Consider the following 26,648-nt stretch of genomic DNA (forward strand, 5'->3'; position numbering starts at 1 on the left):
GAGCGAGCCCAACCTCCATTCTCTCTTTTAATGGGGGGCGCAGCTACTTGTGGGCGTTTCAGCTTCTTCGTGGCCCTCCACAGTGAGTAATTGGAATCCTCACCAGGGGACAGATTTTGCAGGTACCGAGAGAAGGACTCATTATCAACCTCTCGTAGCATACAGTCAAGTTTTTTAGACAGATAGTTGAAGTGTTTTTTATCTGTAGGGGATCTTGTACGATTCCATTTGCGCCGAGCTGCACGCTTCTCCTTTAACAACTGTCGAACTTTGGCTGGATAAATGGTGCCTGGGCTAGTGTGGGAAGCCACAGGGGTTGCCTGCCTAGCTGCTGACTGTACTGTCTTGGTAAAGAGATCAACTGCACACTCAAGGTCGTCCGCATTCTTTAGGCAGATTTTTAGGTCAACTTCTCCATCAATAATGTTCCTGTACCTGACCCAATCCGTCTGCTTGGAAGTCAGCGCCTGCCTTATGCCACATTTACTGATCACTCGATTGCTAACTGTGAGCACAACTGGAAGATGGTCCGATGAAAGGTCCTCAACTGTTTTTACAACAGTGAAGAGTTGAGATATGCCCTTGACAACAAAAAAATCGAGCACGTCTGGTGTTTTGCTTGGGTCAGTGGGCCAGAATGTTGGAGAATCTGGTGCCAGAGTCCTCAAATTGAGAGAATCAACAGTTTTTGAAAGTTCACGCCCTCTAGGGTTAATTAGTCGAGATGCCCAAAGAGTGTGCTTGCTATTCCAATCGCCGCCAACGACAAAACGATCACCCAGAGCTGACAAAAACCTTGAGAAATGTTCATGTGTTGTTTTTACACTTGGAGGGCAATACACAGCTGCCACAGTAAGTTTCCGATGACTGTCTTCAATGATGACACTGGTTGCCTGTATATTTGGAGTACAGGTTTTTTCAGCTTCATAGTGGGCAATGCTGGAACGAATAATCACAGCCGAGCCACCACGTGCATTATTGCTAGGGTGTGCTGTAGTATAGACACAGTAACCATATACTCTCATAAACGACCATTCAGTGAAATGGGTCTCAGAAATTAAAGCGATGTCTATCCGATGGGTCTCAAGGAAGGTTTGCAGTTCATACTTCCTCTTTGCCAGCCCATTGGCATTCCATGTAACAATATTTAGGGCACTACTCATGTTTGGATCTTGAGGGCTTGATTTTTCTCACCTTGGTTACCTCCGACTCCAAGGAAGAAATTTTTCCATTGATTTCCTGTTTGTATTTGCCAATCGCCACTGATAATTTTTTAATTTCTTCGGCTAGTGCTGCGAGAGATAAGTCATCTTTCTCAAGCTGAGGTGATCCCTGTTTGCTGCTCTCTGTACTACCACTGGCTATGTTTGCATATGTAGCATTCGATACATGAGCTGTAGATTGCTTTATCCGTTCCACTGCAGATGGTGCACGGATTTTATTATTCTTCTGGGCAGTTTTAAATACTGGACAGCCTCGCCAATTCGCAGTATGAGGGCCCCCACAACCAGCACATTTTGGTGGCTCTTCTCTGGGTTTAGAACAAAGTGACGAGAGGTGTGACTCTCCACATTTCACACATTTGGGCTTCTTGTGGCAAAAATTTCTTGTGTGGCCAATTTCTTGGCAGTTTTTGCATTGTGGGATTTCGTCCGACTTGTTGCGTGGCTCTTCAATTCGTACTCGCTGATGGTCAATACTGGTAACTTCGAAAGCCGATTTATTATTTTTCTTTGGTTTCAGATCCACGTAAAATAGCGGAAGAGTGACTTTTTTTTTCGACCCATTGGGGGAGGACGGGTCTGGGCGCGACACTATGACATTTGCCACACTTACGACCTCGTGACCAACGAACTGAAACTCAGATTTAATTATATCGTGATCAGTATCCGGATGTAATCCACGCACTACTATACGAAACAGTTTTTCACTCTTCAATTGATGGCTATGGTACTCGATTTTGCTTTTGTTGAGTGATTCACGAATACAGCGATAGGAGCTCTCTGTTTTGGAGTTAATTTTAACAGTGCCATCGCTCATGGTGACGAATGATGGCTTGAGTTCGTCAATTTCAGTCGATTCACTGATAATAGTGTTCATAAATACCTTAGCCTTATCAGTCTTTATAAAAAACGGCGGAGGACGATAAGTTTTTTGGGTACTCGCTTCACCTTCGACAACATCGTCATTATTCTCACTATCAGTAGATGAGTTCAAGTCTGAATGTTTACGTTTTTTGTTGTCGTGGCTAGACTCTGTCTGGGTATTAGATGCGAGGTTGGTAGAAGCTTGACCATTTTGCTGGGTCAATTGTTCGATTTTTTCCAGTAAATGCTGGATAACTGACTGGAACTCTGAAATAGTTTTATTAACCGCTTCTGGCGAAGAAACGTCGATCGCCACGTCGTATTTTCCATGTTTAGCAGGCATAGGTTCGGTGGAGATAAACGGCGAGCCGATTAGATAACGGCAGCCAGGTCGATTGCTCTTTACGTATCACTTATCACACCGGCATACAATGTACACTCGACGATAGACAACACGTCCGACTGGTTCGAACGCTACACGAGTACTGTCCATCTCCATTTGATGAAATTTAGGAAATTTTGAGTTTCAAAAATCAGCTGGAGGCTCCAGAACTGTTCAAAACGGAGTTAAAACAGTTTCCAATCGATTTAGTGGGTCGAAAATAGGATACATCCAAAATTTCAGCTTTCGAGGTTAATTTGGTAAAATTTTGATTTTTCCCTCATTTTAGGACAAAATTTGATTTTCAAAAATTCACCAAAAATCGAAAAAGGCACTTCAGCACTTGAAATTCTGACAGGTGATCAATTTTTGCCTGATCTTTCGATCTACCTTCGTACGGTTTAGAAAATATCGGCTCTATCTAATCACATCGTGAACAGTGTGGATTTTTAATTTTTTTTAAAGTAATGATTCTGAAGGATTTTCATGGAAAATATTGATCATTTCCTAAAATTTTGCATTTTTTTTTTTTACACGACAAATCTTCTAAAAAAAGTGGCCAGGGTATTTTCACCGAAGTAGTGACAAAAAGTGACTTGCAAGGGAAATAGTGACCAAGTCACTTTTTAAGTGCCCGAATTTCATGCCTGGGAGAGCTAAAATTTCCCGAGAATTATTTTTTTTCATAAAAATTAGCAACTTTGAAGCGAGGATGAGGTAAACAAATTTTTAAAAAAATATTCCCAAGCAACTCCCACGGACACTGAGAATTAATGGGCTGCCAACCCCAAAATTTGAATCAAAATTTTCAACAAAAAATTACGGTAGGTACACCATTTATGATGTATTAATCTACATCAAACACATCTCATGTTTTTGAGCCACTTTACCATACATTTCTATACACAATAATCAACTTCAACTTACCACATTCTCGCCTTTCGAGGTGGAACTCATAGGTATACCGTTCATTTCGATATCCATGGCAGTGGAAGACGACGGACCGGCCCCTGTCACCCTCCTGGCAGCCGAAACCGAAGCAGCGCCTTGATTCGGGTTCGTCGCATCCAACAAAGCTCTCAACGAAGCGATCGCATGTAATTGAGTAGCTTTCTCGTCAACTTGACCTGCAACAAAAGCAATATTACATTTACTACATACACCGTGCTATTGAACCAGTACATATACTCTTCGTAATACTGCCAATTCACTCTTGTATAGGCCATATTATGTACATAGTATACGAGATTGTATTATTACATGCGATAAAACAAACGCAGGAGGCGGTTTCTAATAATGCAAAGTTGTCGCCACAAATCGCCCCGAATACTAAATTTGATTTGTCCGCTCGCTCGAACTGAACTGAACCCAAGCCCATCTTGCATGGACAGCACGAAATACTGCAATTTTCTCTACTCCTCTCCCTTATCCCCTCTCCACAGTTTTCGTTTCATCAAAACACAAATTCCTATACCTGCCTATTACACTGTATACTTTGAATATTTCAAATTCAGACGATTGTTTGCACAGTCGAGGTTTCATTTTATTGCGACCCCCCTCACCCTCACCCTATCCCAAGGGAAAAACGACAAGTGAGGGTGCAAATAAAGGCACCGAGTTTCATTTTAGTAATAGAACTGCACGTTTATAGTCGTATTATACCTTTGTACACTTACGAAAGTCTCTCATTTTCCGGATATGTTCACACACGATGAAATATGACGCTAATTTTGCCACTTCTCTCCTCGATTGTCTCAGATGGGACGGGAGCGACGAGGCAGGGATTCCAAAAATAACCCCATCGAAAAATACAACACAACTTCTCACTCGCCCTCGCAACGAGCAGATCTCGTTTTAATATATTTCATTACTCGACGCGTTAGTAAAATATACGTATACCTACCTATAGAGAGATGGAGGAGAAAAAAAAACACACTGAAACGTGAAACTTCCAAGCATCTCAAGTAGGCAGTTACAATGGATGAAGGGAGAATCGTCGAGTTCTTTATTAAGTTCGACAATATACGCGGTGGAAGAGGTGGGAAGAGGCAGCAGGCATCATGATGAGAAAAACAGCGAGCACGAGCCAGAGAAATATGGTAGCTGAGACGACTTCAAGGATACACCTGAAGTAACTTTGATTACATACCATTAAAAGCTTACTTTTTTCCTCTCTCTCTCTCTCGCACTCTTTCATTCCTCTCTTTAGCCATCTGCTGTTCGCTTTTTCTCTCCTACTAGAGAGTATGGTACATTCGACTGCGTAAAGTAGGTATATATACGATATGGTATTCGAGCATAGAGAAAGACAGAATTGTTGTTAGTCTCTTTTTTACCGACTTTTCGCACGAAAAGTGAAGGTATTGTATTTGTCATGAAGGTTCGGGATTTGGGTGGGGGTGGGTTTTCTTGACGTTTTGGAGTGTGCTGATCACGATAAGACGTATGGCACCAAACGAGATAAGTTTATATACATATGTATGTATTTATATATCAATTTATGTACAAATTTGTGTCACGCTGAACTCAAAAGCTCCGAACTTTAAGTCGAAACTGATGATGGCAAAATATTGCTGTGATACTGAACTAGAGAAATTTTTAATTTGGTCGAAATCGATTCAGCCGTTTACGAGATATGAACGTTTAAGTGTGTTTCAACGTTATGGATAAGCTGAAATATTTGTAAACCCTTATATCTCGAAAATGGCTCCTTCCCAACGAACTGATGGGGTGGTTAGGGTGTGTAGATTGAAGATTTGTGCGCCGGAGGTCGGGAGATCGAATCCCGCGTGAGTCAAGAGATGAAAATTTTTTGTCGATTTTTTTACTGATTTTTTTTTAAATTTCATCCTTTTAATTTTTTTAATATTACCTTAATAATTTTTTGCAATCAAAAATCAAAATTTTTCAAAATTTCTAGTATTGGAATCGCGAATTGCAAATCAATAGTTATTTTTGGCGAATAACTGGTTGTAATACTCGTTTAAAAAAAACGTAAAGTTTTTGGTGAATAGCTAGTAACTTTTCATAATTTTTTTTTGGTATATTAAGTACCTAAATAATTTTTTTGCAATCAAAAATCAAAATTTTTCAAAATTTCTAGTATTGGAATCGCGAATTGCAAGTCAATAGTTATTTTTGGCGAATAACTGGTAATTTTTGTTTTAAAAAAACGTAAAGTTTTTGGTAATTGGCCAGTAAATTTTGATAATTTTTTTTGGTAAATTAATAGTAATTTTCAGTAAATAAAATAATATTTTTGGTGAATTACTTGTAATTTTTGGTAAAAAACACATAACTTTAGCTGATTACAGGTAACTTTTGATAATTTTTTTGAAATAAATTACTGGTGCTTTTTGGTAATTGTACCGGTAGTTTTTAGTAAATTACCAATGATTTTTGGTAAATTACCAGTATTTTTTGGTAAATTACTCGTAATTCTTGGTTGGTAAATTTCTGGTAATTCTTGGTTGGTAAATTACTAGTAATTCTTCGTTGGTAAATTACTGGTAATTCTTGGTTGGTAATTTACTGGTAATTCTCGGTTGGTAATTTACTGGTAATTCTTGGTAAATTAAATTTCTGGTAATTCTTGGTTGGTAAATTGCCAGTATTTTTTGGTAAATTACTCGTAAGTCTTAGTTGGTAAATTTCTGGTAATTCTTCGTTGGTAAATTACTGGTAATTCTTCGTTGGTAAATTACTGGTAATTCTTGGTTGGTAATTTACTGGTAATTCTTGGTAAATTACTAGTACCAGCAATTCTTAGTAAATTACCGGTAATTTTTGAAAATTACCAATGTGTGCTAGGGAAAAGTCGGTTGATCTTGCGCGCTGCGCAAGATTTTTTTTTCTCTCTTCTTCTTCTTCTTCGTAAGAAATGTTATATCTTCGAGAGAGAGAAAGAGACTTTCGACTCGCAAAAAACCGAATATAATTTTCGGCGAGAAATTTGTCTATACGTATATATTTTTCGGTTGTTTAAAGCTCAATTTGAACTTTTCGAGTTTTATACGTATACCTACTATACAAAAACGGGTTATCTTTCTTTTATTTTTGTTTTCGCCTCGAATAGCTTCGCCATATACGCCATGTTTATGAATTTCTAACGCGCGTTTCTTTGTACGCGGGGTACCGGTGTCTCTACCTCTCTCTACCTATACCTCTCTACCTATTGCTCGTCTTTATTTGTAGCTGGTTCAATTTTGAATTTAGACAAAACGTCGACGAACGTATTTAACTTAATGGAACGAAAAACACAAAAGTTTTGGTGGAATTTGCCCAAATATGTTCGCAGATAGGTATTTTTGTGTAGAAAGGAATACTCCAAGGAGCTATTATACATCGCAGCTGTACCTACCTTACCTATACCTATTACCTACGACGTTTTATAAATTCTTTTCAGTTATTTTGTTGTTTCGTCGATTCGGAAATATATATGTACTACTTGATGAAAATTTCGAGTCGATATGAAGCGTCGAAAGAATGCGTTCAGCACCTTTGAGAATAGGCATACTATTTTGGTGTCTATCGCACGAGTTGGTCAATAGGGATCCTGGGTCCCTGGGGGCTGGAGGAGAGTTAGATCAGAAAAATAAGCCCAAAATCGTATTCAGCGTCTTTGAAAACATACTATTCGATATATCGCATGGCTTTGAAATTTTTTCGATTAATTTGCCCCAACATTGGGGGAGGGTGGGGGTGATTTTGAAACATTCTGACAATACTTTTTTTCTGGAAACTTTCACGAAGATATTAATTGTTCTTGCTGTCGATCCGCCAAGACAATTTTTTTCTCAAGGGGGGAGTCCTAAGGAACATTTCTAGCCCTTGTCCTCAAAAAAAAAGTGGCCCTACTTACAAAATGGCGGCCATTTTGATTGCCAGGTAGCCGAAATCGCAGATTTTGCGTTCCAACATAGGACTTGCATGAAATTTTTTAAACCGTACTAAAGTAGACCGAAAGAGCAGGCAAAAATTCATCACCAGTCAAGATTTCAAGTGCTTAAGTGCCTTTTTCGATTTTTGATGAATTTTTGAAAATAAAATTTAGGCCAAACATGAGGGAAAAAATCAAAATTTTACCAAATTGACCAAGAGAGCAGAAATTTGGGATATATTCCACTTTCGACGTGCCAAATCGATGGAAATTGTTTAAACCCGTTTAGAGCAGTTCTGGAGGCTTCAGCAGATTTTTGAAACTCGAAATTCCCACAAAATTGCATCAAATTGAGTTGGAAAGCCGAAATTGAACCTGCAAACTAATTTCAATATGCTACGAAGTCAACTGCAAGTGGATTTTAAGTTGTTTTGGAGCCTCCAGCGATTTTTCGAAAATTACTGGAGTCTCCAGCAGATTTTTGAAACTTGAAATTCCCACAAAAGTTCATCAAATGGAGATGGAAACCAAAATTTAATCTGCAAACTAATTTCAATACGCTACGAAGCCAACTGCACGTGGATTTCAAGTCGTTTTGGAGCCTCCAGCGACTTTTTAAAAATTACTGGAGCCTCCAGTAGATTTTTGAAACTTAAAATTTCCCTAAAATTTCATCAAACGCAGAAGGAAAGTTGAAATATACTTTGCATTCCTATTTTTACACCCTCTGAAGACGACTTCAGGTGGGTTGAAGTCATTTTGGAGCCTCCAGCGACTTTTTGAAAATTACTGGAGTCTCCAGGAGATTCTTGAAACTGGAAATTTCCCCAAAATAACTTCAATACGCTACAAAGTCAACTGCAAGTGGATTTTAAGTAGTTTAGGAGCATCCAGCGACTTTTTGAAAATTACTGGAGCCTCCAGTAGATTTTTGAAACCTAAAATTTTCCCAAAATTTCATCAAACGGAGATGGAAAGTTGAAATTTACTCTGCACTCCAATTGTAACACCATCTGAAGACGACTTCAGGTGGATTGAAGTCATTTTGGAGCCTTCAGCGACTTTTTGAAAATTACTGGAGCTCCACTAGATTTTTGAAACTTGAAATTCCCGCAACATTTTTTCAATGTGCAGTGAGCAAGCTGAAATTTACTTCGCAAACTAATTTCAACACGATATGAAGTCGACTGTATGGTGGTTTCAAATGGTTTTCAAGCTTCCAGCTACTTTTTGGAAATTTCAATTTTCCAAGAAACGCCATGCAACCTTTAAAAAAGTCGCTGGAAGCTCCAAAATGACTTGAAATCTACCTGCAGTCGATTTCGTAGCGTATTGAAATTAGTTTGCAGAATGAATTTCGGCTTTCCATCTCCGTTTGATGAAATTTTGGGGAAATTTTAATTTCAAAAATCTACTGGAGGCTCCAGCAATTTTTAAAAAGTCGCTGGAGGCTTTAAAATGGCTTATAATCCACTTGCAGATGACTTCGTAGCGTTTTGAAATTAGTTTGCAAAATCAATTTCGAGTTTCAAAAATCTGCTGGAGGCTCCAGAACTGCTCAAAACGGTTTGAAACAGTTTTCCATCGGTTTGGCACGTCGAAAATAGGGTATATCCCAAATTTCAGCTTTCTTAGTCAATTTGGTAAAATTTTGATTTTTCCCCTCATTTTTGGCCTAAAGATTTACTTACAAAAACTCTCCAAAAATCGAAAAAAGGCATTTTGGCACTTGAAATTTTGACAGATGATTAATAGGACTTTCTTATGGCAATTTTGATAAAAAATTCGAACTTCTTGATAATATTTTCAAAGCTCAACTTCAACATAATTTCAGAAAAAATTACCACCGTTCGACAATTCTTGCAATAATTAGGACTTTTTGAAAATCTTTGTCAAAATTGAAACTTATTGCAAAAATGAGATTTTTTAATAATTTTGGCAAAAATGACACTTTTTTATAGCAGTTTTGATGAAAAATTGAAAATTTTGAACAATGTGATCAGAAAATTAAATTAGGTACCATCTTTTGAGACTGAGCCTTTCCCAAAAAGGTTAGGTAAGGTTAAAAAATCTCGATTTTTTTTTGAAAATGATCCGTATTTGGGGACTTATTTCTCCTCCTCCAGGGGTACCCTTGGTCCATTTTTTTAGGGACTTAAGTGAACATTTTCAAAATCCGAGCCAAAGGCGGATTCAGAAATTTAAAATCAGTCGTGAAAAATCGCCATGTTCGATATTGAATCTCTAAGGTGAAAGCTCGAATTTCCATGGTAAAGGTAATTCAAAAGGTTGAATGCTGTCAATTTGAAATTTTGAAAATTCGGAATGAAGGAATTCTGTGCCATTCCGAATATCATCTACTTGATTTTTCAAACACCCTGTGTAATGCCCTAGCAGTCATAGGTAGGTCTACATAGGAAGGTACTATAGCTAGTAAGTACACTCGTATTAAGTATTAATACAATAAACAACAACCAAAAAAAACAAAACAAATCAACCCCCTAGGGACAAAAAAATACGCATACACGACTCAAAACTACACATACACCACGCCGCTGGTGCTGAATAGGTACCTACTCACTCGATCGGTTCAAAAAAATAGCCTCGTTCGCCATTTTTCTCTCTCCTTTTTTTTCGTGTATTTTTCTATTTATACAAACAAAATCGTTACACTTTTTTCTATTCTGCTATTTTTTTTCTATTCCCCTACTTGTCGAACGAAACAATAAATTCCATAAATATCGGTTCGGTGTTGTGCGTTCAAGCTGGACAGGGAGAAGAAGAGGGGGTGAGTTGTAACAGAAGTGGTTTATTGTACGTAGGTAGGTAGATACTTGGAATAATTTCGTTTACACCGCGTTTACGAGTATATCACTTTTTTCTCGTCATTAAATTTTTCCAATACGAGAGTGTGGGATTACCTACCTATCTACCTATCTACTTACCTACCTACCATAAGTTAATGTACCGTATAATCGATGTCCCTTACTACCTACGTAGCCAATTCAAAAATTGGTCGAATACTACCAGAAAAAAAAAAGGAGAACCCAGGCAGTTAGGTAAAAGAAAGTTTAAAACGTGGAACACAAAATGAGGGACAGATGCAACGAAATTAAATGAAAGAAAGACGAATCGGCTGCCACGTACTTAACGCCACCGTCACCACCCAAACTGGCGCTGCCAAACCAAAGACGATGTCGAGATCTAAATTTTTATTTAAATTTCAGCCAACTTCTCCCTTCTCTTCGCTATCATGTCCCTTATACTACCTAAAATACGCGGTTTATTCTATGTAACCGAATGTCATCTAATCCCGCACATTTATCTCGGTCTGGTTGAATAAAGAGCAGCGAAACTGTCACGCCGACTGGCAAAGACTCCGAATACTTTACGGCTAAGTTTAGGTATAAAATATCAGAGCGATGAGTAATTTTGCTACTTAGTCGTCGACAAACTCTGAAAGCCGAAAAAAAAATGCGTAAAAATCCTTCGATTTGCTTTTCAATGTGTTGGTAAAAAAAAGTGAATACGAACGAGCTTTTTTCCCGCGAATCACGTCTAATAGTAAGACGAGGAAATCCGCAGTAATTTTTATTCCACGGTTGCCCAACCGCCGCGTGCCCTTCTTTCAGGCAGAAAAGTAATCTGTCTAGTTTATCTACTACGCGGGAATTCCGCATTCGAATCTTTAAATATTATGTTGAAAAAACAGATTGAAAACAGCTCGATAGGTAGGTACGATTGGACGAATTTTTCTTCTGAGATTTTTTCGCTAAATGGTTCGAATTTAATTTTGAAAATTTTTTCCAACGTCGCGCCATTTCAATCCGCCCTTCGTCGGCATGAAATTGGAATTCAAATTAGAGGGATACTTATTCGCATAAACGACATTTTTTTCATCAGTTGCCGATAAAAGTCCGATTACTTGTCAGTTGTCAGAAGGTTCCGGTTTGAACAAAATTGTCAAAAGGTCTTGATATACTTAAAAAGTATCATTTTTTTGCAACAAGTCTCAAACATCTTGCGTTGAAAATGAATGCTGAACAGAGCAGAGTACTGAACAGAACTGAACTGCATAACTAAATTTTATTTCATTTTATTTTTTTCTATCAATTTGTTCAATCGTTCAGTCTTTTTGTCTTTTTGTCTTGTCTTTTTCGTCTTTTCGTCATTTCGTCTTTTCATCTTTTTGTATTTTCATATTTTCGTTGTTTTGTCCTTTTGTCATTTTGTTGTTTCATCGTTTTGCTGTTTCGTCGTTTTGCCCTTTCATTGTTTTGTCATTTTGTCATTTCATCTTTTCATCTTGTAGTCTTTTCGCCTTTTTGCCTTTTCGCCTTTTCATCATTTTGTTGTTTCATCTTTTTGTCTTTTTGTCTTTTCATCTTTTTGCCTTTTTGTCTGATAAATAACTAGGAGACTTAATACTTTATCGTGAGGTAATGTGAGAGTATTCAGACTAGTGTGATGCTATATAGCCACACTAAGTACACAACAATTGGGATTCGCACAGAGAGTTATGTACTAAGTGTGTTCCCTATTCACTTATTGTAATTAGCCACTGCTAGAATGACTTTACTTACCCCGGCTATGGGTGCGCGAATAGAGATTTTACCACGAATTATTTATCATAAAGAAAGGTTAAAGAAAACATACGCGAATTTTACTTTAAACTTGTATTACACAAAAAAGGTTTACAATAACGAATTATTACAAACGGAAAAAGAACTTAACACAAATAACTTAATCGAAATAATGACCTTAAATAAGACATAAAAAACCTTTAACCGAGGGCCTGAGCTCTCCTGTATTTTAGGGTACTTTTAACTTGTCAATTCGCGACTCGTGTCGTTTAAGAACTGCGACGAGTTTAGGTAGCTAATTTGGCTAGCCAGCCAAATTAGCACCTTGACCACGCCTATTGTTACCAGATTGGTAAAGGGTTGACATACGAGTATGCATTATTGATGAATATTGGTAGTGGCTTTAAGGCATATACTTCCTACTCTAACATGTCTCATCATCTTTTCATCTTTTTGTCTTGTGATAGGTGGGACTCTCCTTGGTTTACAGAGGGAAAGCCCAGTGCTATTCAGCATATAGTTAAGCCCAGGGAACCCAAACTCTACTGATGACCTTACGAAAGTACATCGAACAGCAAAGGTGACGAAACACCGCATAAATGATCATAGACCGCAAATGAAGTGTTATGCTTTATTTGTACATATCTCTGATATAAAACCGAATCGATTAAATACAAAAAAGACACACTAATCATTATAAAAAGGCACTTGCAATGTCGATTGCAAGTGGAAGCTCTGAAATGCATCCGTACCGGAACACCAGTGAAAAAATACTTAACGTTTGTAACGTCTCTAATGGCGGAGTGGCTATACTCGAACTAAACCGACAGAGTGCACTACTTAAGCAGTGCAGCCACTCCGCAGGAACACATCTTCCCTTTAGGTGGAAGCTGTGGGCGCATCCCCTACCGTCACATATGCCCCGCTTCCATTGAACAGCGTGGACATCGGAGATGCTGGAACATTGAAGCCAAAAAACTGGCCAACGGACAACGGACGGGAGGGCCCATCTGCCCCGCTTCATATGAACCCGCAGCTTCCAGATGTTAAACTGGCTGGGTCCATCGGAATCCAATTTCAGCCTCCAATTGCTGACTTTTAAAAAACGTCTCTGCTATTTTCCTACGGCACCAGCGACTTAAAATTACCTTAGATGCGAACATTTTCTAAAAATAAATTATTTACATTCACATCTTAGTCGCTAAGTGTCACAAAAATTCACAAACACATAAATATTTACATAAATAGCAGAGAAAGTACAAAATTTCAAAAACAAGTCGAAATCCGTAATTACGCGAGAATCACCGTAATGATACGCGTCGAGCTGCTACTATCCAGTTCGATACAAAGCCAAAAAACGCGCAACTCGTGAAAAGTTCCGCTGGAAGTGATAACGAGTGTTTACCAACACGAGCGAGAAGCTGGAGTTCTTCATCTGGAGTACTTAACAGGTAACTTTTAATTAATTATGCGTTCCAAATCGACTTTCATACGTCTAAGCTAATGAAGAATTGTTTGTTTTCTCTGTTAAAAGTTTCCCGGATCGAATCGGCGTCGAAATGAATCCACCGGCATCGTACGGAAACTCGTGTTTACCACTGGATTAGCTTTACTAAAGGTGAGTAAGTTTTCTCTAATTAATTAATTTTCGTTGACTGATACTGTATGTAAAACGTTGCTAATCCTTTTCCGTCTGTTCCAGCGAATGCCAAATTAGATTTGAAGAGACAATTGGACACCATGTTACGAAGAAATTATCCACTTTTGGTGAGTTTTCCATCTTTTTCTTCGTCAACGGATGTTGGAATGGTTTTTCGACGATGGATCTTTCCATCTAGAAACACTAGGTGACTCATTTATTTCTCTTTTTCAGTATGTGATTGGAGTCTGCTATCTTTCCCTCCGCTAACAGAGACGTTGAAACAGCAAACAGGGATGATGGAAACAGCTAACAGAGACGATCCAAAGAAGAGAAAGAAAGAAAGAGAAGAAAGAAAAAAAAAAACTCCCGCTTGAACTCCAGTACTGGAAAATGGTAACAGGTATGCTGGTTTCGCTTTGATTCCTCTTCTTTTGCTGTATACGAACTAACTTTCCACTTTCTCTGTTATCAGCAAGCTGATATTTTCGCCAAGATTCTCAACGATACTGGAGCCGGAAACTGCTTTAATTCATCTCTGCTACAGTAAGTACTCCGTTTATTTATCAGCTTCCCAATCCCGAGTATTTTTCTGCCTAAAAACCGGTTTTCGCGAACTCTGGTCTCGTGTAGTTTTAATCAGTGCCGCGTTACTGTCACGGACAGCTAGCCACACCTCGCTATCGCCACCCACAGCTGGGAATGTTTACATCGCTATTCCCACTGACAGCTGGGAAGGTGTTATTTTCCCAGACAGCTGGCCGGAACTGAATTTTTCCACGAACTTTCATCGCATTTTCTCTGTTTTTTCTGCGACTGGAGAATTTCTCGCACGTTTCTTGACCATTGCTCGAACATATTTTTGAATTACTCTGTTTTTGGCATTTTTTACCAAAATTCTCTCAAACTCAAGCTCGCTCATTCGGCTTTCAACTTCTCTAAATCAAAATATAATTTACAACTAAACTAAACTAAGTCACTATCTAGTCAAAAATAAATTAGTCATAAATTAAACAAAGAATGTATTCCGAGTGCAACCCAAAAATCAACAATAAAATAAGATAACAAAAACGAAAAATACGAATTAAACAAAAAACGGCGAAAATCCTTTTTCCAACTTCTCTGATTTCGTGTTTCAACTAGCAGTAACTCGAGGGATGGTCCTCTCTTCTTCTGATCTCGCGTGTAAGTTTCATGATGCTCAACGTGAGCTCGTAGTGCTGCTCTTCGGAGCAGTATTGACTGCCCCTACTTTCCCCCTTTGGGGGCATCGAGCCACGATTGCTTCCGCGTCGTGCACGTAGTATAACGCACCGTGGTAGTACTTTATGACCTGCGTGTGGAGAAATTCATTGATCCTTCTCCTCTTATCCGAGCAGCCACTGTAAACCGCGATCGGCAATATAATCAACCGCTGTACTCCTCTTCGATCGAGTACTCTTAGTAATTCTTTGATGTTTGCTTTGCAGGTCTGTTCACTATGGTGGGCAATATCATCCTGTCCAATGGCTAACACCATAAATGGTGGTACTCGCAACATCCGTCGCACCGAAGCCTCCAAGTAACCTGCTGGTATCGAGGTGCCCACGAACCGGTTATGGACAAGTGCCCTACGTAGATCCGTTTCCAAGTAGACGCCGTCTTTCACGATGCCATGGGACAGGCCATCTCCGAACAGGCAGAAGCCATTGATGAAAAACATCCATTCACCGGAATCAACGTTCTTCATACACTGAATGGGGCCGACGCAGCGCTGAAATTTGAAGTACGTCCTCTCCTTTTCGGGAATCTTCATGTTTCTCGTGAGATTTTGATTAAATATGATTTCAGTCTTATTATAGATGTTTACCGGTAAGAATACGCGCGTCCTTTTGGCCACAACCGTTTTGTACGTGACTACATACCGTTCATCCGTTACGTGCGCCGGACACAAATCAATAAACTCGACTACTGTTGGACTGCTGCGTCGCTCAAACTGGCCTGCTCGTCTCCGAGATTGTCGCTTTTCTCTTACACGCTGCGCAGGTGATGGACCGGCGATCGGTTCGATTTGACGCTCTACCAGCACCGAGGCAGGTTTTTTATCGCTCTCTTTCTCCGGTGACTGGTTTTCTCGCACAGGGATTTGCAACGGTGGCTGATCTATCTGGGGTGCAGTCTCTACCGCAGGTACCGTTCTTAGCTGAGAAAGTTGCAGCTTTTCCGATAACTGATTCTTCTTGTCCGTCAAGGATTTTAGTACTTCTTTTCTCTTCCTCAGGAGATCTTCATTGATGGTGATCGGCGCCATTTTCAACGGACTTGACTGCACCTGATGCTGAACAATGGCAACCTGCTCAACCGGGTGACTTAATTTTGGTATACGAATGGTTCGACGATCTAACTTGACTGGAGCTGGAACCTTCTTTTTTACCATCTCTGCTTCTGACTTCAATTTCGGAATGACAACCATGCACGATTCTCCATACCTACGCCCAGGTTCGAATTTCACCGCAGCATCCGTTACTCTGCTTTTTATCTTCTCTATTTTATTATTAGCTTTTTTCTTTTTCTGCAGCTTTTTTACCGCGATCGCTTTTCGTTCGGCTGCTTTTGTTCCTGCCGCAAAACTGACTTTACGAACCTCTCTTTTCTTCGGTGGTACCAACGAGACCGTTACTTCGCCGTTCCAAACAAACTCAGATTTTGCGTGTTTCCAACTCGTCTCTGGTTTCTCGTCGTCGGAAGAAATTACAACCGGTTCGTCGAGCATGTTTTTACCGCGGTTCTCTGTTGCCGGTTCATTGCTAATTGCTGTTTTGCTTTCTTCCACAGGTACCGGCGGCACGTTCATCTCCGGTAATTCGAATTTGAGGCATTCTTTCGAAAATAACACATGTCCGCACCCACGAACCACACACGTCTGGAACTGACCATCTCGCTCGGCTGCCACCGTCATTAGTTCGAAGCAGTCTGCATGATAGACATGCTCACAACTAATCGTTCGACTCAATTTTTCGGCGAGCTGCATTTGATTAAAGCAGACTGGGCAAATCATCTCCTGCTTCGTATCTGTGAACAATTGAATTTCACCAGATTCGGCCACGTGTAAGTATAACCTCTCTGATATGTTTTCTACGCCAAACTATCAATAAATTAAATTTAAATTAGACTTACTCATACTGCTACTAATTAATCTAAATTATTACAGGAACCAGTTAAACTAACCAAACGATCGAAAGAAAAAATTTTTCACAGAACAAACTAGCACCTAACAACACTAGTCAGCTACAACGGAAAACAACACGACGCAACACCTTCAAGTTAACGATTGAAAGTTATAACGGTTGTGCACCGCATACAACGACAATGGGTAAGTTTTTGAACAAAATGGCGTTACTAATAGATAAACTTTTACATACGTAGGTAATCTAGATAAAACTGTTATCTCCTATGTTGCACTCGGATATGACAAAAGAACTAAATTAACTTACATCTAAAAATACCTCGCCTTGAAAGTTTTCAAAGCTCTTTATTTCGTCCTTGAACTGATAATTGTTGAAAACTTGAACAAAATATGCTCTCTCGAAATCATCAAGCATTTCAAGCTGTATAAAATTCAAGGTTTTTCTGCGTTTTCTGTTTCTCTGATTTCCAAGGTCATCCGGTGCATTTCGAGTATGCAAGTTTGAACTTTCGAGATTGGTAGGTACCTGCTTAGCTTTAGAACGCGTTTCGTACCTCTCCCGCGCCGCCTCTCTCCTCTCCCTGTACATTTTCTTATCAGGAAATGTTTGTTCGAGGCAATCTTCGAGCTTTCGCTCTTCGGAGGGGGGGAGCTTTCTGCGTAATCTCTTCTTTATATCTCGGAACGCTGCATCGTGTTTGGATATCTCTTTTTTAGGCATCTCTGATTGGCAAGTTTGGCGAATTTTTTCCAGGGTTTTTTCAGGTTGTTTTCGCGAACCTCTGGGCAAATACTCTGGATCCTTGGGGTCGTCGACCTCCTCCTCATCTTCGCTTTCCTCTTCCAACTTCTCTGTTTGCTCGATGGTTTTCTGCTTTGAATAATCTCTGATTTTCTCCACCAAGTCTCTGTTATCGAATTTGGATTTCTGTTTCAAATCATTTTTCAACTCCTCCAGCTGGTTTTTGTTAAGATATGACGTCATTTGGCGAGTATTGACAATTTGCTCGTCAGTAGGGTCAGCCACATTTTTGACCATGTAACAATTGCTACCAACGTGCTGTTCTACCGTATAAGGACCATAGCGTTTTTGAAATAGCTTTTTTGACAGGCCTTTTTCATACGACGACAGGCGATGCGAAGTCAACATGACCAATTCACCATTCTCAAAAATAGTGGGGGGCCCATGTAATTTGTTGAATGCGACTTCGTTATTGATTCTCTGTTGCATTCTTTTCTCACGAATAAAATTCACCAACGCCTGTTGGTCAGTCATATTGTCAATATTTTCATCAATGACTTCTTGAGTGTAGACTGCTTTTCTGGCCAGCTTGTCTGCTACAAAATTATTATGGTCATATTTTCTCGCTCTGACATGTCTTAACTCGAACTCCTTGAATTTTTTGGACAGTTCAATGACCTGCTGGAAAGCTGCTTTATGATGAACTGGTTTTTTGTTCGAATTTTTCCAGTTATTTTCAATCCACCTTTTCGAGTTGTGGTTGACTGCAGTAACCAGGTAGTTGGAATCGGAAAATACTTTGAGCTTCTCTACTTCATTTTTTAAGGCAATTTCCATCGCTTTGATCAACGCAATGATTTCAGCCAAATTATTGGAATTTTTATAATCAGGGTGCACGACTCGTTCGGAAATATTGAAATCTCCACTGGGTGTCCAACTGATTCCGATACCCGCAATTGCTTCATCAGTGCCATTTTGAGAACAAGCACCGTCTACTGCTACCCATACAAATCCTTTCTTATCAACAATGAGCTTCTTGGGGTCCATTTTTATTTTTAGAGCTTCTTCTGATGTTATTGATGGAACATTGTTGGCACGTTGCTCTTCTCGTAATTTTCTCAACTCGAATTTGGCATTTATGTCAATACTTGGCACTGGCAAATCCTGAGCTAAATCATCTCTGATTCCCCAAGCTTCATTTGGCTTCACTCCAAACTCCGTTGGCGTATTGTTGATCTCATTTTGAACTTGTTTGGCATATTTATGCCAGCCATGGTGAGTGTAGTCGAAGTTCTCTGCTGACTGATTTATCTTGACTCTCAGTCTATCGCCAATTATTCTCATTGTTCTTTCCACTAAGCTTGATTGTGGATTATATTTGGTAGTGTGACCAACTTTCACACCGTAGGATTTGAGTAGGTCATTCCAAGCATCACTCACGAATTGAGTACCATTATCAGTAATGACTTTACGCACTTTGTGTCCCAGTTTCTTGATTTCTTCGAGGATTTCTTTCATAGCTTTTGAAACCTCTTCTTTTGTAGCCACAATCAGGGTTTTCAGCCAAACTTTGGCAGTGAATACACATTTCACAACTAACATGTATTTTGGATCACTGGCCTTGTTAGCAATTTGTCCAATTAGGTCAGCTGATAGTACATCTGCTATGCCGTAAGCTTCAATTTGAGCATACTCTAACTTCTTCTTCTGCCCAAAGTTCTTATTATGTTTACAATCGAGGCATTCGCTTGTGGCCAATTTGGCAGATTTTGGTACATTTGGCGAATAGTACATGCGTCGAAAAATAGCATCGATTTTGGCAGCTCCTACATGGCCGTATTCCTCATGTAGGTACATTATGGTATCTTTGTACAGCTCATCTGGCATACATGGCACTTTTGAGCCATCTTCTCTGATTCGATGAAGTACTCTGACACCTTCTTCTTCTTCCAAAATGACATATTTTTTCTCGAGCTGTCTCTTCGCTTTTCTCTGTTTTGAAGTCATGTCCAGTTCTTCAGCTTGAAGTCTTCGTATGACCTTGGACCAATTTTCATCTCTGTTTTGGTACAAGTCCAGCCTCTTCAGACAGTCTACCAACTGTTCTTTTACTAGGTCTTTGTAAACAACGCCAAGTGGCACCATTCTGGTCCAGTTCGTTTCATATAGGGTCAGCTCAGGTGCCTGCATTTCCCACCATTTACCAACTCTTTTTGGCAAATCATAAACCAAATCATGGCAATTAAAATGGGTAATCCATGCTGCTGCTTTGCGGTGTATTTGAGCCAAAGTATTAAATCTGTGCACAATTGACATGATATCCTTTCTGATATGCACTTTGTAACCATGAAGCCACTTTTCGAGTTTTTTTAATGCATTCGCCAACGAGTACATTTCTTTCTCTATTATGGTATACTTCTTCTGATGGTCTTTGAATGTATTGCTCACAAATAAGATCACATGATCAGTGCCATCTTCTCCTTTCTGGTAAACTACCGCATTCATGGCATCATGTGTAAAACTGGTCTCAAGATGAAAATCTTGCCCCTCGATCGGAGATGCCAGCTCAAACTTCTTCCGGTACTCAGTTTCCAACTTCTCTAATGCATTCTGCTGCTCTTCTCCCCACTTGAAGTTTTCTTTCCGTATGACTTCATATAGTGGTACTGCTAACTGCTGGTAATCAGCTATGAAGCGCTTATAAAATCCAACAATTCCCAAAAATGCCATAACATCTTTTTCATTTTTGAGTTTGAATTCACCTTTCTTGTTGGTGTGCTTGGCTTTGAATTGATCAAGCTTTTCGAGTTTTTTATTCTGCTTCAATATTCTGCCAGGCTGGAGCTGGAATCCCAGATGGTTTATTTTACTCTTGAAAAACTTTGACTTCCTTGGATTAAGCCTAAGTCCATTGTCTCTGATAATCTTGAGTGTGTCAACAAGTAGTTCCATCATCTCTTCGAAAGTTGCAGCTTTAAGTAGCACATCGTCAACGTACTTAGTCCTGCCTTTTTTTGCTGGCATAATTGTGTTCATCATTTTCACAAACAATGCAGATGACACCTTCAATCCATATGGCACTCTGATAAATTGGTGGACTTCCCCGTCAACAATGAAAGCACAATACTTCCTACATGCTTCATGTAACACCATCTGCCAAAATCCTGCCACAAAATCCAAGCAGCAGTAAATTTTGGCACGTCCATCTGTCGTTATAATTCTATCAAGCAATCCAGCCTCATTGTAATCATTTTCGAGTATTGGATTTAATTCCATTGGATTGAGGCATAATCTCACGTCGCCATTTTTCTTAATATTGACAACCAATGCATTGATGTATGGTGAACTGGAAGGTTCGACAATCTTTTTTGCAACCATCACTCTGAGAGCTTCTCTCACAAGTGGCATCTGTTTATTCGAAGGAGTGTACTTAGGACCATGAAATCTCTTGATGTTTTTAGGATCTTTAAATCTCAGCTTCATAGGTGGTCCTACCCATTTTCCTGGGTACTTGCTGAATATACAGGCAAACTCTTTAAGTATGTCGAAAGCTTTTTTAGCCTGTTTCTTCGTAATGGTTTCTTCATTAACAGCTTGCTCCATATCTGCCCGCAGTGTTTCCAAAAATATTTCTGGACCATCGTCGACATCTTCAGGCTCGTCTGCCTGGTACTTATCAGCAGTGTTGGCTTTTTTCGAGATGCGATCAATTTGCTCAACATTCTTTTTCTTTACTCTGATTCGCCTGAGTGTAATTTTTTCTCTGTACTCCTGCTCTGACATAAATTTCAACGTCTCTATTTTCTCCTCTCCTGGAGGGCAGCAGGTAGCTTGTTGATTTTCCACATCAGGTTTTATTCCAAGCACTTTCATGGTTTTTGTGCCAATGATGAATATTTGGTTGCATCCTTTCAAGATGTAAAATGGAATTTTGAGTTCGCAATCTCCAAATTTGAGCTTAAGCACAATGACATAACGATACGACTCTACTTTTGAATCATCTGCCAAGTTACACACTATAGGTCTTTTCAGCATGATGTACTCAACATTGTCATAGTGGTCTCTGAGTAGGATGTTGGCTGTTTCCTCTGATACTACGTTGGGAGTGGCACCTGTGTCGAGTTGCGCCGGGTAGGCGGTGCCATTTACAGTTAGTGGCACTACACATGTATCGAATTTATCTTTTTCTCTGAGAATCTGCTCTTTGACTCGAGCTTCAATTTCTTCTCTGCGCAGCGGTGGTTTCGGCGTAACAGGTGTTCTGAGCAAGTTCAACGAACTTTCGAGAGTCGGTTGCGCACCCTGCGCGTCTTCGGGGTTATGCGTTGCCCCATTCACGTGATTAACATTAATTTTAATCGTCTCTGATGCCCCAGCAGGGCCTACAGGTGTTTCTAGCGTCTCTGATAAGTTTCGTTCCTCACCGGAAGGGGAGGGGATTCCTATCTTGTTGAGTAGCTTGTGGAGTGTCTGAGGTTTGATGAATTTTTTGAGCTTCTCTATTTTTTTAACAGCATCAACGACTTCTTTTTCAATGTTTTTAGGATTCTCTGCTTTTTTCTTCTCTATCAGGGTCTTTTTTCTGATAATTTCGTATTGCAATCCATCTTCTTCTGTTACGATTTCTCTACTCTCCTGAGTTTCAGCGCCATCTTGATCAGTGATGATTTCAGGAGGTGTCTTCTTATGCCAATCATAATTGTACATTTTATCCATTTCCTGAATCAACTCTGTTTTGCGTGCAAATCTTGGATAATATCTACCATTTTTCTTGCTTAAATGGAATTTGTGCATCACTGGTATCATGTTGTAATGTTCATCCACTCTGAACTGACGCATAGCTTGATTTTGCTGGTCTCTTTTTAAGTCCAAAAATATAGCAGCAGGTGTCCACCAAAACGAGACAATATCATCTTCGAGTGACTCCAGCGCTCTTCTGTACGCAAAGTATCTGTCCAGCGAAACTGGATTACTTGCAGCAACTTTTGGCTTAACCAGTGGAAACAATAAAATAATCTTCGTGAAGCCTTTCTTTTTTAACATCTCTAATATTTGCGACGCATAATTCTTCATAGCTTGTGAACTCATGTCGGAGTAGTTCAGCTCGTATTGAGCCAACGATACAATCGCTTTTTTCTTCGTAAAGTTGGCAGCTTTGGCAGCTTTTAACAGGTCACTGATGTTGAGTTGTTCTTTAAGGTAGGGCTGAGAAATTTCAGGCCTTCGTCGTGGTATTACATTCGCTAAAAATACGGCGAGTGAGTCTCCAATTAACTCAAATTCATCTTGCGGTAGCTCATGGAAATTCTCCACTTGTGCTAAATTGCACGCGTCAGCTACTCGTTTCCCGACGGCATACCTGTTGAATCGATGGACCCCTCTGGTGATGTAGGGGGGGTCTGTTCGTCTGAAACTTCAGTCTCTGATTGGGTTTCTTCTTTTCCAGTGACTGAATTGACTTGATGAGCATTTTCTTTGTTAGGCTTTTTATACCTAGGCTCATCTTTCTTCTCTTTCTGACCATTTTTCATCGTCTCTGATTTGGACTGGTTTCTATACTTGTCATACGATTTTTTCTGCTGATCAGTTGTGCGCTCATTTTTGCTCTCACTGTTGTTGTTGCGAGAGTTGTACGAATTAGAGCGCCTATCATTGCCACCAAAACTAGCTCGACGATTTTCAGATCTCTGTTGAGTGTTTCGAGCCTGAGTAGGTCTTTCAGGTTCAGCCGGTCTCTGAGCAAACTCCTCCACTCGAGTCATCGCGTTCAGCCTTTTCTCAAAAATGTTGATGTCTTGAAGTTCAATCTCAGTAAAGCGAGGTCTGAGACTGGATGTTAGCTTGTAATAAATCATCATTATTATGTCTTCGAATGGCGAGTTGGTGGTTTTCAGAACTTTCAACCAAATCATTAACTCAGAGCACTGAGTGGTGGATGACGTTTTGCACACTGACATATTCCTGAAGTGATTTCTTGCCTCATTCTGCCTCTGTGGACTCCAAGCGCAATCAATGAAATCCTTTCTGAGTTGATAATAATCAGTGCTGTTTTCCTGAAGATCTTTCCAGGGTGCCATATGTATCAGCTTATAATCGATAAGCACCATCAGAGCATCGCAATATTGACTTTGAGATACCTGATATGGCTGCATACGTCTCTCGAAGCGGTGAATGAAGTTGTAAACTTGGTACTTATTTTCTTCTGAATAACTAACACCAAATTCGCGCAATCTATCAGGCCTAATGTTGGTATTGGTACCGCCAAACTGGATTCGATAATTCAGCCTACGCTCTGGGGGGTGGTTTTGCTGCTCACGCTCAGCCTGAAGCCATCTTGGATCAATTTCAGGCTCTCGATCATCGTTGCGTCGACTGTTTCGATCATCTCTGTTGCCATTGTTGTTATTGGCATTGTAATTGCGATTACTGTTGTTATTATAATCGCTACTTCTTCGATCATCGCCACTACGATTATTTCGATCATCTCTGTTATCGCGATCGCGACTGTTGTAGCTGTCGCGTCGATCACGACGATCACTGTGATTACTGCTGCCGTTGCCATCTCGCCTATCGCGGCTATCTCTGCTTTCGCGTCGATCGCTGCTGCCTCGGCTGTCGCGGCTGTCGCGTCGCGGTGTGTTACTTCGCGAACGCGATCTACGGGATCTAGAATCTCTCGAAGATGATCTGTTTCGATTACCGTTACTCGGAGTGCGATGTCTATTGTTGTCGAAGTTGTTATTGTTCGAATTCGAGTTGCCCCTGGAGGGGGCGGGGGATCTAGATCGATCATTTGAGTCCCTTCTTCCTCGGAAGAGACCCGCTCCTTTACTGGTATTTGCACCGCTGCGACTGGCGGTGTTACCAACGATATTACTATTCACGTTGTGCACAACTGGTGGCACAACAGGGGGCTGGTAGGGAGGTTCATCCGGTTCGTGGAGATTTTCGATAAATCCATCCACGTGATCTTTCCATTCAAAATATGCAGCATGTTCTTCTTCCATATTCTCAATGAACTCAACATGTTGTAATTGCATCTGATATAATAGGCCACCTTGGTACATATTTCTTTCCTTCATTTTATTCATAATGAGGACGTGAGATGTGAGTACTCTATCGGTGGTTTCTTTGTAAGCTTTAAAAATTGCTTTCGTCTCTGATTTCAAATCTTCGATTTTTTTATCACTTTCTCTTTTCAACTCTGATTTCATAATCGCCATTTGAGCACGCAGCTCAAGATATAGGTTACCTACATCCTCTCTGGTTTTTGAGATGGCTTTTTCAGAATCAATGACTCGTTGAGCAATAACTTTATCGTTGCTATCGTGATTATCAGCAGATGAATAGGCCCACTTATGGAAAATTAGTTCCTCCTCTGTTAAAGTTTTCGGAAACAATTCTTCTGGCCTTTTTTCAATTTTTATTTCAATTTTTTTATCAAAATTTACCGGATCAAAATTGCAAATTTGAGCCATTTTGGACTCTGCTATATTTTTCATGTACTTATCCGACCGGGAAAGTTCACCTTCAAGTTCATAGTCAGGTTCATAGTGTAAAATCGACGCCTCAGGGATTTCTTCACCTGACGGTTGTGCACCATTTCCAGCTTTCGCTTCATCAGCACCGCTTGCGTCGATCTCATCTTGATCATTATTCAGGAAAAATAAATCGCCTTCTTCGAGTGCTTCTTGATACTCGATCGAATCAATTTTTATTTCAGCACTGCGCCATTCTCTTCTCTGATCTAAAATATTCTCGTGCAATCTGCGCAATAATTTTCGATCCTTCATTTTAGGCTTGATTTTCGGCGTGGGTTGAATTCCCAATTGATTCCGGCGTTGAATATCAGCATTCTTCGCAGCATTTCTACTCGAACGTCGTAACTGCTGATTGTGAGTATTTTGATTTTTACAGCTTTCATGGTTTGTATTACTCTGATTTTGGAAACCATCGCTATCGTAATCTCTGTTATTTATTTCAGGTCTCAATTCGGTAACACGTGCATCCTGACTGACCAATGGAAAGCTGGATCTACGTGCATTGTCAATTCCAGGATTCGGAGAATTTCGATCAGCCGTCATCTCAAATAATCGTCGCATTCGATCAGGTAAGTGATCCAAAAATTCCTCTGATAAATATTCCGGTAACCGCATTGGCATGTCAAAGCTTTGTATTGTCTCTGTTAGGTACGTAACGTGGTACAAGCTTGTAACGAGCTTTCAACGCTTGACCTTGAACTTTGGTACGAGCTTGTTCAACTATGCTCGGTTTTTCCAAACCAAAGCTTGTCGAACTTGGAACGAAAGCTCTAATAACGTGATTTTTCGGCACTTTTTCGCGATTCTTTCGAGAAATAAACTCTCACGTACCTTTTTAACGAACGTTGCAGTCGCCTAGTTGACTGATTGAAACGATGTGGTCGCCTGGTTGACCAATTTTCGCCGTAGTCGCCTGGTTGACCAAATTTGACCGGAATTCTGGGGTTTGTAAAAACTCTGATAAGTAAAAAACTCTGGTTGGAATACGCGATTCCGCCTGTACTAGGTACAGTTTGCCTCTCTCGAGAGCAGTAATAGCGGTTAGGCTAGAGGTTAGGCTAGAGGTCGCGATACCTCGTGACTTTGCCCTAATTTGTGACACAAAAAGTGCACTTGAAAAGCCCTGGGTACAGTTTACCACGTTTAGGGCGCCAAATATGTGATATGTGGGACTCTCCTTGGTTTACAGAGGGAAAGCCCAGTGCTATTCAGCATATAGTTAAGCCCAGGGAACCCAAACTCTACTGATGACCTTACGAAAGTACATCGAACAGCAAAGGTGACGAAACACCGCATAAATGATCATAGACCGCAAATGAAGTGTTATGCTTTATTTGTACATATCTCTGATATAAAACCGAATCGATTAAATACAAAAAAGACACACTAATCATTATAAAAAGGCACTTGCAATGTCGATTGCAAGTGGAAGCTCTGAAATGCATCCGTACCGGAACACCAGTGAAAAAATACTTAACGTTTGTAACGTCTCTAATGGCGGAGTGGCTATACTCGAACTAAACCGACAGAGTGCACTACTTAAGCAGTGCAGCCACTCCGCAGGAACACATCTTCCCTTTAGGTGGAAGCTGTGGGCGCATCCCCTACCGTCACAGTCTTTTTGTCTTT

At 40.0% G+C, this 26,648-nt stretch overlaps 1 protein-coding gene across 1 annotated transcript in view; it reads right to left on the reverse strand.

The window, feature by feature from the left end:
• The window catches only part of Nckx30C, a 199,682-nt gene that overhangs the window by 46,352 nt on the left and 126,682 nt on the right, over positions 1 to 26,648 (reverse strand). The window contains exon 4 of the mRNA XM_065369079.1: positions 3,397 to 3,596. Within this exon, the coding sequence (XP_065225151.1) occupies positions 3,397 to 3,596 (200 nt within the window). The remainder of the gene's footprint in view (positions 1 to 3,396; positions 3,597 to 26,648) is intronic.

This window comes from Planococcus citri, chromosome 5, assembly GCF_950023065.1.
Source record: "Planococcus citri chromosome 5, ihPlaCitr1.1, whole genome shotgun sequence".
In the NCBI taxonomy this organism is placed as follows: Eukaryota; Metazoa; Arthropoda; class Insecta; order Hemiptera; family Pseudococcidae; genus Planococcus; species Planococcus citri.